At 41.5% G+C, this 14,212-nt stretch overlaps 1 protein-coding gene across 1 annotated transcript; it reads right to left on the bottom strand.

Annotated features, from left to right (window-relative positions):
- Positions 1 to 8,482: 8,482 nt before the first annotated feature.
- LOC308150054 (protein NLRC3-like) lies at positions 8,483 to 13,143 on the bottom strand (the record flags this gene model as incomplete). The annotated part of the gene is made up of 3 exons (XM_080522923.1): positions 8,483 to 8,633; positions 10,346 to 11,926; positions 13,139 to 13,143. The coding sequence occupies 3 exons, from the start codon at positions 13,141 to 13,143 to the stop codon at positions 8,483 to 8,485; spliced, it is 1,737 nt and encodes a 578-aa protein (XP_080379049.1).
- Positions 13,144 to 14,212: the final 1,069 nt, after the last annotated feature.

Raw genomic sequence — 14,212 nt, 5'->3', positions numbered from 1 at the left:
CTGGTTCTCTCTCTTCCCCGACGGGAACACAGTACACACACAGCCTGGTCCGGACACTTCAGCCTCGCTGGATTGCTCGCTACTGCCGTGCTTCGGTCAATAGGGGCAAACGCAACACCCTTGTGAACTCAGGAAAAAGAGAGAGCAGGGCCCTTTCTGCATAATGATGCACAAATAAACATTTGCAATGGACTTAGGGGCCCATGTCTGAGGAGGGTGTCCCGGAAAAGATTCACACACATCATAAAGTGTGATTTTACTGTCTGCCCGGCCCCTAAACCACAATTCTAAACGTGTGTGCTGATTTCCCCTAAACGTTGAGATTTATTTGCATATATGAGCCTTTCTGCATAATGATGCAAACAAATAAACATTTGCAATGGACTTTTTAGGGAAAAGATTCACAGTCACATCATCAAGTATGATTTTACTGTCTGAAACACAGTTACAAAGTCAAGGCATAGGAGATTTACAGAATTCATGGTCGTACATTTTAAGGCAGGAAGATTTGACATAACACAGGATCTGGGTTATTTTTTCCAACAATGAAAAGCAAGAAACCACAATGACATCATAAAACGGTGCTGATTGAGCGAATCAGTAACCACAAATAAGCCATTTGAGTTCATACTATTCTTAGCCATTCAGTCAAATAAGCTTATTTGCCATATGGCAATGCTACTGTAAGCTAGCAAATGTATCTTAACGATGTAGCCTGGAAGGAAGGACGGTGTTCACACACAGAGACTTCTTTTAGTTTTTTAAGGACAGTTAAAATAGTTTTTTTTTCCTTCTTTTCTTCAGAAAAGCATGTGAGAGGAAAAACTAAATCAATCACTTAAGGATCAAATAAATAAAAAGGGTAGATGCACTTATAGTTTAAATAATTTCTCAACATACAGAGGAAAGTGTATATACGGGTAGGCCTATAGTGTTCCACTGGGTGGGGTATCTATCCCACTGTACCGTTGGACAGTTTGTATGTGGAAGTGCTGGGGGGTATTCCATCAACGTCGCAAAAGGAAAACTCTGGACTTATTTTCAGAGTCAAAGTCTCGCGAGATTTATAAAAAAATAAGCCCAGATTTTCCTATAGCGACATTGATGGAATACCCCCCTGTAGTGCATAAGTAGTACCACTACCATCAACACAACTGACACCTGGGGGGTATTCCATCAACGTCGCTAAATTATTTTACCAACATATCGACATAAGCCTAGATTTTCCTTTAGCGGTGTTGATGGAATACCCTTGTACCACTTGTACAAACATTACAAACACGTCAAAACGTAACATGTCAAGACATTCACGGATCGTCACATGGTTATGTTTCTGTGTGTTATTACATTATTGTTTGTGTCATTAGCCAGACGACTAACAGCCATGCCCAGGGGGGTATTCCATGAACGTCGCTAAAGGAAAATCCAGGCTTATTTTTGATAATTTCACGAGATTTATCAAAATTAGCTTTGATTTTTTTATTTTATAAATCTTGTGAGATTTATCAGAATAAGCCTGGATTTTTCTTTAGCGACGTTGATGGAATACCCCCCAGTAGAGTATCCGGCAAACCATAGACATGTAATTTTTAGACTGGGCAAAACAAACAAACAAATAATCAACAGTGAGTCGTCTTGTTGATGAATGTAACACAGAGATACCTCAGGCACAGTGCCTGCCAGTCTGTCTGTTAGATACTGAGAGAGCCTGCTAAAGGAAAGCACAGTGAACATACTTTATGCACACACACACACACACACACACACACACAAACGCAATAAAACATAGCATGATAGAACCAGCTTGATTGCAAGATAGTTCACATTCCGTTTCACTTCACATATCTGTCAGGCATGCAACAAATGAAAACGCCCTCGGGAAACATATCAAATGAGTTCTGCGCCAGGCACCCCCCAGCCCCAGGCTCTAATGATTTCAATATGGAGGGATTTCAGAGTGATACGTGACGTGAGACACAAACAATGGTGAATGTAGCAATCAGGCGGGTCCCATCACGCCAATAAGAAATGTTCCTTGTGTGGAATACATGGAGTGGTGATATTCTAGCAGAGCAATGTCAGACTCCCTCATGCAGGCCTAAGAGAGAACCCCCCCCCCGCCATCTTGCTTTGCTTTTGCTGGTATTCGAGATGCGACAGGATTTTTGTCACACATTTTTTTTCTTCTTTTACATCCAATTGTGGCTAATGTGTTGACTGCAAGGTTCATTATATGATGTTAATCTATTTATGTTCTCATTAGACGACACAGTCCTCAGTTTAACTCACCAACTGACGAAGAATTTCGTAACTACCCAACTAGAGTGCCAAGTGTTTTATGTGGGATTTACTGTCTGTCAATGGCCCTTGTCCAAGAATGGATTTGTTTTGTTTCTTATGATGACTGATGTAAAGATGATTCACTTACTTAGACAAATGTACTTGCTGTAAGTCGCTTTGGATAAAGGCGACTGCTAGATGTCTAAAAAGTAAACGGAATTTACTTAGCAACAATACTTTGACTACAAAACAAACATTGTCATGGTTCAATGGCTGAAAATATGTAAAAATCCTGCAGCATCTCTTTAATTAGCTTGAATAATTAATGACTAACAACAGCCAGTCATCACATCATGATAAACTAAGACCAATGTTAAAATTAAGTTTGAACCCCAATCAATCATGGTCAGATATCCAGCAAATATCCAGTCTATCCACGATTTGAATGGCACCGCCCTATAGCACTGCCATGGTAACATAGTAACAAAAGGTTAAAGGTCAATAAAATCATGGATAGAGGGGAGGGGATCACTTGGACTAGTGTAGGGGGGAGACAACCCCCCCCCCTCCCTCCCTCTCACCCCATCTCAAAAAGGACCTGCAGTTTATAGAGTGACGAAGACGAGTGAATAGGTGGAGGAGGAAGAGGAGGAGGAGGAGAGCCTTCATCGGACATACAGCATTCATCCAGACCTTCTGCTGCTGCAATGAGAGAGAGAGAGAGGGAGAGGGAGAGAGAGGGAGAGAGAGAGAGAGACATTCCCATCAGTCTAATGCAAATGCCATTCGTAAACCGGTTATTCACGATAAACAAACAGGTCATCAACCACATGGTACACAGCCATGTTGACAAACATCCTGGGCACGATAAAGAAGGCCGTAAGTGCTGTGACTTAAATTCGTATCATGTCCTATATATAATATATGTGATGCTGAAAACTAACAATCTGGTCATAGGGATGATCTGATACAACGTATTTTTTCCCTTTACCTTTTTTCTTTGAAACTTTATTTTCAGATGTAACTTTCTTTTCCTTCTATTTCTTGCTTTCTTTTTCTTTTCTTTTTTACTTTACACCTTAACCTTCTATCCCACACTATGGCACATACAGTAGAACAAACGACTTGGGGGACGGGGGGGACGGACGGTGTGAGAGGAGAGAATGAAAGAGTGGAGGAGGAGGAGAAGTAGAGGGTGCGGGGACCGGGGTGCCTACCTTCAGAAGAGGGTGCAGGATTTAGGGGGGCGGAAGGGGTTGTCGCTGGACGGGACCCCTATGAGCAGGGGGTCCTTGTGTGCGTTCTGCAGGCAGAAGTTCTTCAGGTCGGCTGCAGCCTGGGACACCTGCAGGCATTTACCTTTTAGACATTTAACAGACTCCTTTATCTAAAGCGACTACTTACGACCTAATTTAACAAGCACATTTGTCAGTGAATCATCTATACATCAGTCATCATAAGAAAAAGTAATCTATGCTAGGACCAGGGACCAGTCACAATGCTAGAAGAAGGAAGTATTACTTAGGGTTAGGTGCTAGGGTCACGTGACTTGGTACATGCTGGCATGTCTAGCCCTAACCCTAACCTTAACCCTACCCCTAACCCTAGCACCTAACCCTAGTTTTCCCACATGTACGGTAACATATACATACTGTATATATATACATACATATACATAATTAAGAGAAACTGTACAGGGGGGTAGTGGGGATGAAGAGGTCTTCAGGAGGGACAGTTAAGATGTAGCCTGAACAGACAGAGGCGTCTAAAGCTGCGTGCACACCAGGCCATTGCGTTGCACCGGAAGTCATTCATCTCAATGGGGCAGTTGCGTTGATCAGTTGCCTTGCTCTGCATTGCGTTTCATGACCGTCAGGGTGCGCTAATCAGTCAAAAATTTTCAGCTTTTGCGTTGTGTTGGATCCGTTAAAACAACCGGAAGTAAACCGGAAGTAGTTTCTTGCCCAGAGCTTTCGCCTCAGATGTAAAATCCTCAATTTTGGCCGCCATTGGCTACAATCTGTAATTTGGCTCTACAAGTGTTAATATGTCATTTTATGAAGTTTTGATATGTTTTCAGGCGAGAAAGTAACCATATATATTCACAAAATGTGTCCAGTTTATCAAAATAACCCGTTTATATATCTTATCTGACGTTTTTTTCCCCACTTCTGTGGGAAACTTCGCTAGCAACATGAGTAGAGCTTTGCATCTGCATCGCACGTTGAAGTACGTCAAGCCCATCCCACCAGGTTGCGCCAGAACGGTGGGTCACGGTCCCTGGTGTGCACGCAGCGTAAGACTGTGAATAGACCTTCACAGGATGGATTTATGGATTTTGTTGTATATGTTTTATATATTTGTTATTCTATTCTATTATTATTAAATTGTCACTTTATTTTGTCGCTGCTGTTGCGAGCTTCTGAAACGCCTTCATTTCCCCTCTGGGATCAATAAAGTACCTATCTGTCTGTCTATCTAATAGTTTTGCTGCCGCATGCCAAAACAATCTACTGTCTGCCCATTTTCAAAGATCATCATTGGCCACCCAGTGAGACAAAATGTGTCCCACCCCACTTCCTGACCCACTGGACTGGACTTCCTCAATGTATGAATGAATTTTCTTTCAGATGTTGTATTGAAGAGTGACATAAGTAAACTGTTCTAACTTTAACTCTTCACTCTACATGTAACAAAATAATAATAATCATTATCATTTGAAGGTAAAGTTGTGAATTAACACTAAGAACTATTATTCACCTAATAGCAGGGACAGCGCCATCTAGTGGACAGATGACTATCGCACTGTATAAATGGGACATTAGACAAGACAACTTCAACGACTACCTAATATATTTGGATAGGGCAACACCCACATAACCAGATTAATCAGATAGGCATTACATAGTACGAGGAAACATCTTACTCTACTCTTCTTAGCACTTCGAAACTTTAAAGAAATTAAACCCAGACTGTACGCTGACAATCCACAAGCACCTAGGTAGGCTCTCCCTTCAATGTTTTGCATACATTTGCAAGTTACAACTGGGTTGCCAATGCAAAAAATATCCAAGAGACAGACAACGCTATTCCATGTAAATATAGGCGGAAGTAGAAGTAAAAGTAGTAAAACAATTAAGCAGTTTGGGGTGTGTATGTATTCCCCGACTTGGCATCTTTAAAACTTTACGGACGCCAATGTCATCGGGTCCCACTGACACGATGTCGAAATGCATGACAGTAGAGACTCCTGCCTGAACACGATTCATTTACAGGGCGACTGGTTTGCTCTTCTTACCATGTCAACGCCAGGCCAGCGACAGCCGACGATACTTTAACACAGTAGCAACGTGTGTTATGCCTACTTCACGAGTGTTACTTTGTATATAGAACAAGAATGCGCGTCTTGCTACGGCGAGCTGTCAGTGTCACACCCGTAGAAAAAGTCTTCCGTATTTGTTTTCTGAGTGTTGTTTACCTTGATCCTCCGGAAACTGGCCTCTAACCGCAGCTGTTTCACGGTTTTTTGGGCGATTACCAGGTTGCTGCTGGCGTTGTTGTTTGACATCTCGACGGCCAGAGGTGGGAAATTATGCGACTACAAAGGTTGACAATTGTGTGTAGGAGCAGTCAGCTACAGCTATTGCGTTCCCCCGCCCACCCGACAACTTTTTTTCTCAACAAGGGCTGCGTTCGTAAATTCGCTCTGAGAGCGCCGGTACGCTCACTGGGTTTAACGTCATAAAGGGACCAAGTAATTTGATTGGACAAGAGGCATTCCATGAGTGTTGATCATATTTCCAGAGCGTATTTACGAACGCACCCAATATTCTAATTAGTTCGTCCGTCATTCGATCAGCTGTAAAACGTCACGTTGTTGAATAGCAGCATAATATCAACGTCAAAAGTCGATAGCACCAACATTATTGGTTATTTTTGTTATGAAGAATCGGGACAGAATCAAGTCCAAATTGGTAGTTTAGTTCAAGAATCAGTTCAGTTGGGCTACTGTAAGTAAAAGAAATAGGCTAAGCTACAATAGTTACACATTATACAATGATGACAAAATATGTAGCAACCGGATAAGTCTATGGTAAAAACAACAGAAACAGATTGATTTATCGATTTTTATTTATTTAAGTATGAATGCAATTTACGACCAGCCATGGGCATTTATGTCGAGTCACATTTAAAGCAAAGTGTTCATCCCATTTTACATTTACATTTACATTTATGGCATTTACAGCAGACGCCTTATTCCAAAGCGACTTACAATCAATACATTTGACTAAGGAAGTGAATAATCAATTCACCAGTTCTAGCAGGAGGCGTTGGCCACTGGCAGTGGTTGTGAAAAAGTCATAAAAAAAATAATATATATATCGACACTGGAGAGACAGTACAAGGGGGGCAGTAGAGTCTTAGGAGGCATAGTATAGGGGAAACGCAGGTGTCTCAGTAGACGTAGTGCTGGGGGGTGGTAATGTCTCAGGAGGAGCAAGACATCCCATGTCTTTTACATTTTGTAAACAAAAAGAAAACAAAACATACATGATTTACATTACATTACTTCATCACATTTACAACATATATTGATTGTTTCTTTTTCCTCATACATACAGTAAAACTGACATTTAAAAAAATATATAAATAAAATCCAACATTGTACATACAAAGAGGACAAAGTTGTTATAACAATAACAATTATAATACAGAGACTTATATTATATATATAGATAGTATTAATGGATTGGACTAGCTAGCACTTCCCCATTAGGTGCTCAAACCACTTCGCATTACATGGGCAGGACAGGACACACAGGCTGCATGGACGTTTGGTAAGGCTGCTTGGTCATTTACATTTGACATTTTTGGCATTTAGCAGACGCCTTATTCCAAAGCGACTTACAATCAATACATTTGAATACTAAGCAAGTGAATCCACCAGTCGTTGCAGGAAGAGTAATCTAGCTCAGGCCCGGGGCCATTGATAGAAGGAAAAACCTTCTCCGATCACCTTCTTCTAAAACCTAGTTTTTTTTATTATTATTTTTTTATACTGGAGAAACAGAGAAACAGTACAAGGGGGGCAATAGAAGTTTTTAGGGACACAGTAGAGGGGAAAGCTGGTGTCTTTAGGAGACGCAGTGCTGAGGGGCAGAAGATGTCTCAGGAGGAGCAGTTAAGCATTTATGAGAGTAATGCTTGCATCTGGGGAGTTCAATCTGAACCCAGGATAAAGGGAATCTGTGAATGTTGTCTGGAACGCATAAAGGAGGGTTAATGTGCCTCCGTCGACACTGTAGAAGGACAGGACGCCGGCCGGCCAGTCCAGGTACACTCCTACTCGGTAAGGGACAGTGACATCCATTTTGAGGTGGCTTAACTTGTGGGCATGTGTGTCATGCCGTGCACACGCATCCTTGGATATGTACAAAGACCAAGAAGCCGCATTCTGCCCCAGAGCGGCCCCTGCCCCTTTCCTACCCATTGTGTGGTAGGCCATGCCTATAAGCACGTCACTTATACACTCAATTTCCAGGTAATGGCGCTCACAGAGACCCTCTCTGCACAGGACTTGGTTGCTTTTATCAAACCTCCATTGGTTGCTAGGGTAACGCTCCTCCTTTCGCAGTCTTGTCACCTTCCTCTCCCCTTCAGACAGCGAGAGGAAACCGTGGGCCGTGTTGGGGTCTAGAGTGAGCCGACAGGCATCTGAAATGTGTTTAGAAATAGAAATAATTTCAGTTCTCCAGCTTTTTTGTTACATTTAGCAATGTACTACGTTGAATTCAATCTCTATGTCGAACCACCGATGCTTTGATCTATACCTCAGTCTTTCTTATACAAAGGCCTTGAGATAGTACATTGGGGTCAATATGAAGGACTATTTAATAAAGAATCATTATTGGCGAATTACTCACATTTCTGTAGACCTGGTTTGTTTCTGCAATCTTCTCCATGGCCGACACTGAGGAAGATACAAAATACGGGAGCAACTTAATGGAAGGCAGGAGAAATGTCCAAACTGCCATTTTACTCATAAGACTAGACTAGACTATGACCAATACAGCCATGATGACGATAATCAAATAATAACTTCTTCCATTAACTGTTAATATTTGACTTATAGATGACTTAATGATGACTTATTTTTATACATTTGTAATATTTTAGCATAACATTGGAATTTTCTTTCAACTCACTCCAGCTTCTCCAGCGTGAAGAGGCCCTCATCTACGGCTCCTAGGGGGTTGTAGCTCAGATCCAGCTCTTTCATATGAGAGGGGTTTGTTCCCAAACCCTCGACCAGTGATGTCCACCCCTTCTCTGTGATCAGACAGCCCGACAGCCTAGGAATAACAATGGGAATGGAGAATGGTGCAAAAAAGCCTTCAAGCCTGTATACCTGGATACTAAGTACTGACAGCATAATTACATAATTATAACAGATAACTTCTCTGTTGCAGATTTGTTATTGTGACAAAAAAACAAGAAAGTACAGTAACTGCCAAACTGTTCAAAAATTGTCAAAAAAGAATTTCAAGATATTACCAGATGCAAATAGTATATATTGTTACCAATTAATTACATGGTAAATACTGAATGAATACCAATGGTGATTGTACTGTTAAATAAAGTGTTACAAAAAAGATTAAACTAGTAAAACTGGGAAAGTTCTTACATCTATTATAGCAACAGGTCAGCATCCAATTCACTGATAAAAAAAAGTCCTTTAATAGAGATTCAACTTTATTGTTATTGAACAGAACACAAGTACTGAGACTACAAAATGTAGTTTGTGCACACGTCTTCCCCCAGGGAGAACAAAGATCTTGGCACAGGGTCAGCCATCTTCGGCGCCCCTGGAGCAGCTAGGGGTTAAGTGCCTTGCTCAAGGGCACAAAGGCAGTGGTAGGCACCTTAGATATGATGCCAGCAACCCTCTAGTCACATCTGCTCCCTCCTGGGGTGGGGATCGAACCAGTGACCAACGGATTGCTGGCCGGCCTCTCTAACCGCTAGGCTACCTGCCGCCCAACTCGTCAATGTGTCATGTTCTCAGTAATACATACCTCAGTACCTGCAGCTCGCAACCTTCAGACAGAGCAAAAGCAAGTAATTCCGCCCCCTGGTCCCCAAGGTCATTGCAGCTGAGATCCAAGGTCAGAAGTTTCGTGGTGGGAACAGTCAGCACCTTGCAAAGCTCCTTGACACCTTGACTGCCCAGATCATTGTGACTGAGGCTGAGAAATTCCACCTTGCAGTTGAGGCTCCGCAGCCCATCACAAAGACGAGTCACCCCTCCATCTCCCAGCTTGTTGTAGCTCAGGTCCAGAATTGTCAGACGGGAAGTTGCAGACCGGAGAACCGAGGCCACTGTTGCACATTGTCGTGTGATGTCACAAAAGTTGAGTCTGTGAATGAGAAATCTAAATTGCCATTCTCATCTTTTAAATCTTAACAGTTCTTAACAGACTATGAAATACTACTTCAACTATCTATCACTACACCTCTCTAAACTTAACAGGCTATCTGCCGCCCCATTCTTTGAAGAGGTTCTTAGACTTCTGACCAGTACAACTAGACAAATAGCTGACCAACGGTTAAGATAATCAGTGTAGTCAGGCAAGTGCATAACAGTGGAAGTTGATCACACATAATATTGCCTAGTGGAAACAAAAACAAAATAGTAGTTCACTAAGAACTCATCCCTGTGGGACTTCACACAATCACCTCCAAAACAGTGATCTCAGGAAACAGGAAAAAACTGAAAACTGAAACTTGCCTTTACCTGTTTGATCAGTTTAACAATTTAAAATATTTTTTAACTATTCAGGCTAGAACCAGAAAGACAACCCCAATTTTCAAGAAGATGAACAATCACTGATACATTGTTGACATCAATAGTAAGTCTACAGTTATTATTGACTACTTTCACCAAGGCAGTCCAGTGGTAAGATTTTAATAAAAACCTGACTGGAATATCTATAATTTTTTAATCTTACATGTACAGCAAATATACACTTATATACAGTGTTGTACTTTTCATATTGATACTTACAATGCTGTAGTGCAAGACGATAATGCAGGAACCAGTCGGTCAAAACTTTGCTCTGAAGTTCTTTGATTCCTGAAGTCAAATTCATCAGACACCTCTGACATGACATGCATGTATGCCCTCAGAGTGCACTGATATGGGGATAGCAATGAGATCTGGGAGGTGTCATTCTCCAGCACAGAGCGGTCCTTCAGCTGAATCAGACAGTGAATAAGGTTGATGCACCTCTCTGGGGAGAGGTCCTTCCTCCTCAGATTCTTGACATATCCAATTAACTTTTTGTGATCATCTGAACCGCTTCTTGCCATATTTGGCAGAATACTTTGAAGGTCCCCTGAGTCATGAGAAATCCCGAAAAGGAACCGCATAAAAAGGTCTAGGTGTCCATTTTTACTTTCTAATGATCTGTCAAGAGCACCTTTAAGAAAATCTACTAAATTCATCGATGAGCTCGCTGTTTTTGTCTTCATCAAGGCTTTCAGTGATTCTGGATTGATTGGAAATTCATGATATACATACAGAGCAGCAAAAAATTCCTGGACGCTCAGGTGTACAAAACAATGCAGTTTCTTGTGATACAGTCCAGATTCGAATTCCACTACCTCTGTGCACAAGCCAGGGCACCTAGCAGCTTCAGTGACACTAATATCACAGTCTTTTAAGTCCTTTTCTGTAAAGAGGACATTTTGCCTTAGCAAGTGTAGATATGCTAGTTTTCCTAATTTCAAAATGATGTCTTGTATGCCCATGTCCTGTTTATGTTTCTCGCAACTGATTATTGTTTGGGTGCGAAGGTAATGGATGTACATATCTGTAAGGGTTGTGGGCAAAGATCCAATCTGGTCTTTCCTAAGCATATCCTGAAGCACAGAGGCTGCCATAAAACAGAACACTGGTATATGACACATGATGTACAGGCTCGGTGTCCCCTTAATGACTAAGATGATACGTTCGGCCATTTCCGGATCTCTGACTTTCAATCTGAAGTACTCATCCTTCTGTCGATCGTTGAAACCTCTTATTTCTGTCACCCGGTCTCTATACGCTGCAGGGATCTTATCGGCAGCTACCGGACGAGTGGTTATCCAGATGAGAGCTTTAGGGAGAAGCTGGCTAGAGATGAGGCTTGTGAGCAGCTCATCCAGTGTAGCAGACACTGTTACATCAGATATCAACTTGTTAGTATCAAACTCCAATGGGAGTTGGCTTTCGTCCAGGCCATCAAGTATGAACAAAATGTTGCTATCATCATAGGTCTTCATTTCTTTTAGACGTTGGAGTTCAGAATGGAAGTGCTCAGAGAGAAGTCCATGCAGACTGTACTGTTTGTCATTATACAAATTCAGCTTCCGGAAAGAAAGAACAAATATGAAATCTAGATCTTTATTTGTTTTTCCATCTGCCCAGTCAAAGCTGAATTTTGTGACTGCCACCGTCTTTCCAATGCCAGCGATTCCCTTTGTCACCACACAATTGATGGTGCAGTCGTCATCGGGTAAGAAGATGTCATTGCAATTTAGAGTGGAGCCCTCTGGGAAGTGGTGTGCATTCTCAGCCAACCACACCTCGTGTTCAATATTAACACTGGTAGAATTACAGGCGACAATATGAAGCTTTGTGTAAAACCCGTTAAGGGCTGATTTCTCTTGAGACAACCCCTCAAGTATGCTTTCATTTTGTTTCTTCACCCGGGCCTTAATATCATTTCTTATGCACTTGATGTCTTCAAAATCATGAAAAAAAGAGGAGAGAGAGAATCACAAAAGCGTTATTTTGACTATTTCGAGGCATAGCATTACCGTACTGTATTGTACCATACACACTCTTTCCAAATCCATACATAGTCTGTCCATATTTCCACACAAATTAATCAAGTTTCAATTTACAAAGTTACAATTAGTAGTGCCATAATATCTGTCGGGTCAGTCAATGCTGAATTGTACTTACTTTCTTTCTCCTCGTTCTGACAATACAGAGGCACCTGTCTTGGTTGCGGACTCTAGGAATAATAGGGCAGAAAAAAAAGAGAAAGCGTAGGTTTAGCATTTTGAGAACTCAATAGCGTTCCAAACAATGTGTCTCAACAGGGATAATATGCGGGAGTGACTACTTCAAGGATTCAAGACAGTTAGAAGATATCAGTCTATCGGGAAATATAATTTTCTGTGTTCTCGAATTTGTCTGTTTATGTTTCTGTGGAACCAGGGGGGGTATTCCATCAACGTCGCCAAAGGAAAGCCTCGCGAGACTTGTCAAAATAAGCCTGTATTTTATGATAAGTCTCATGATAAGCCCTAGATCTTCCTTTAGCGACGTTGATGGAACACCCCCCAGCCAGAGGGCCTTAACGATAACAGAATACAATAGAATATTTGATTGTCCTCAACTGAGGAGCGACACAACAAACCAATGAAACCATCACCCAGACATTTACATACACATACCTTAAGCAGTGGTAAATACACAATAAAAGACAAAGATAGGCACAGTAGACAAATAATTGTGTAGAGATCGAGAGAACAGAAGTCAGTTTCCTGAATGCTTTGTAGCTTAACTCCTCTTAACACCAGCAAAGATCTTCCTTTATAAAATTCCAAAGGAATGACCTGTGTGGCCTGGGGTGGTCCAGTGGTCTAGCACCGTGGTCTACAGTGCGCCAGGTATACCACATGACGAACAGGTTTCACCACTCCTGAGGACGTCTTTAAGCTATGAAGCTTTCAGGAAGCAGACCCCCTGATCTAGTTCTGAATAAATAGCTAGTTCATACAGCGACAGACCAAACCCATTCATTACCTCATGGTCAGTCAGTGTCTCGCTGCGCTCTGCATGTTCACCTGCTGAGAAAAGAGATAGCCTTAATGTGATAATATTGATATGCGACAGGGTCTGGTGAAAAAGTCCTCAAGTAGGGCAAGGTCATTTTTCCGCTTTTTTCCAAATCATGAAAGTGCAGATTGTAAGCTTTCAAATGATGTGTCACACATTGAACTCTGAAGATATGCTTATTTGAATGTTGGTATACCTCAAACCAAATACCGGAGAAACTCGCACTGAATCAAAACACATGCAAAACAGCTTCTAGTAGCTAGCAGCTAAAAAGGAACATCGCTATGAACATTTAACTGCATGTTTAGCACATCACAACATGCTGATAGAACATCAACATGCTAAAAACACATAACTACACATAATTAGATGATCAGTCAGTCCTTGCTTTTGAACATCCTAAAACTAAAGTTTGTTTACAAGCCATGTATCACTTACCCAGTAGCCTACGGCAGACGATACAGTGAATTCAATTCACAAATTATAAGTATTTAGTGATCCTAAAACTGTTGTTTGTTATATCCCGAGTGGGCTCTTCAACACTTAAACTTTCGTAATATGCAAAAAGACTTTTTGGTCATTTGCGCGACTTGAGAATTGCCAACATGGGGACCTTTTCACCAGACACATATAAGATAATAATTTGAAGCCACATTAAGCACGGTGTGAATAACCTGCATCTTTCTCACACACACACACACACACACACACACACACACACACACACACACACACACACACTCACGTTGCCCTTAGTGGCAAGGGATCAAATCCCAAGGTCATCATCTCATGTATCTCCCCTGTCTGTTCAAATAAATGAATACAAACCCAAAAGGGGATTTCCCTCACCATAATTATTAAAGATCATATTGACGTTCCCTGGAATTACGCAGCCAGTTAGACTTGGTGCTATAATTCTGCTTCTATCCCGAGCAAAGTTGCTATTGCCCAAAGCTTCTCTGTGTTCAGCATTAACTCCTCTTGCCTGGATGGCTTCAGATGGACCATCCATCTCTGTGGTCATCTAGGAACAGAAACAAT

This window comes from Nansenia antarctica (assembly GCF_963989245.1).
Source record: "Nansenia antarctica genome assembly, chromosome: 2".
NCBI classification, from domain to species: domain Eukaryota; kingdom Metazoa; phylum Chordata; class Actinopteri; order Argentiniformes; family Microstomatidae; genus Nansenia; species Nansenia antarctica.
The sequence above is the reverse complement of the archived record's forward strand: the minus strand, read 5'-3'. Positions and strand labels throughout refer to the sequence as shown.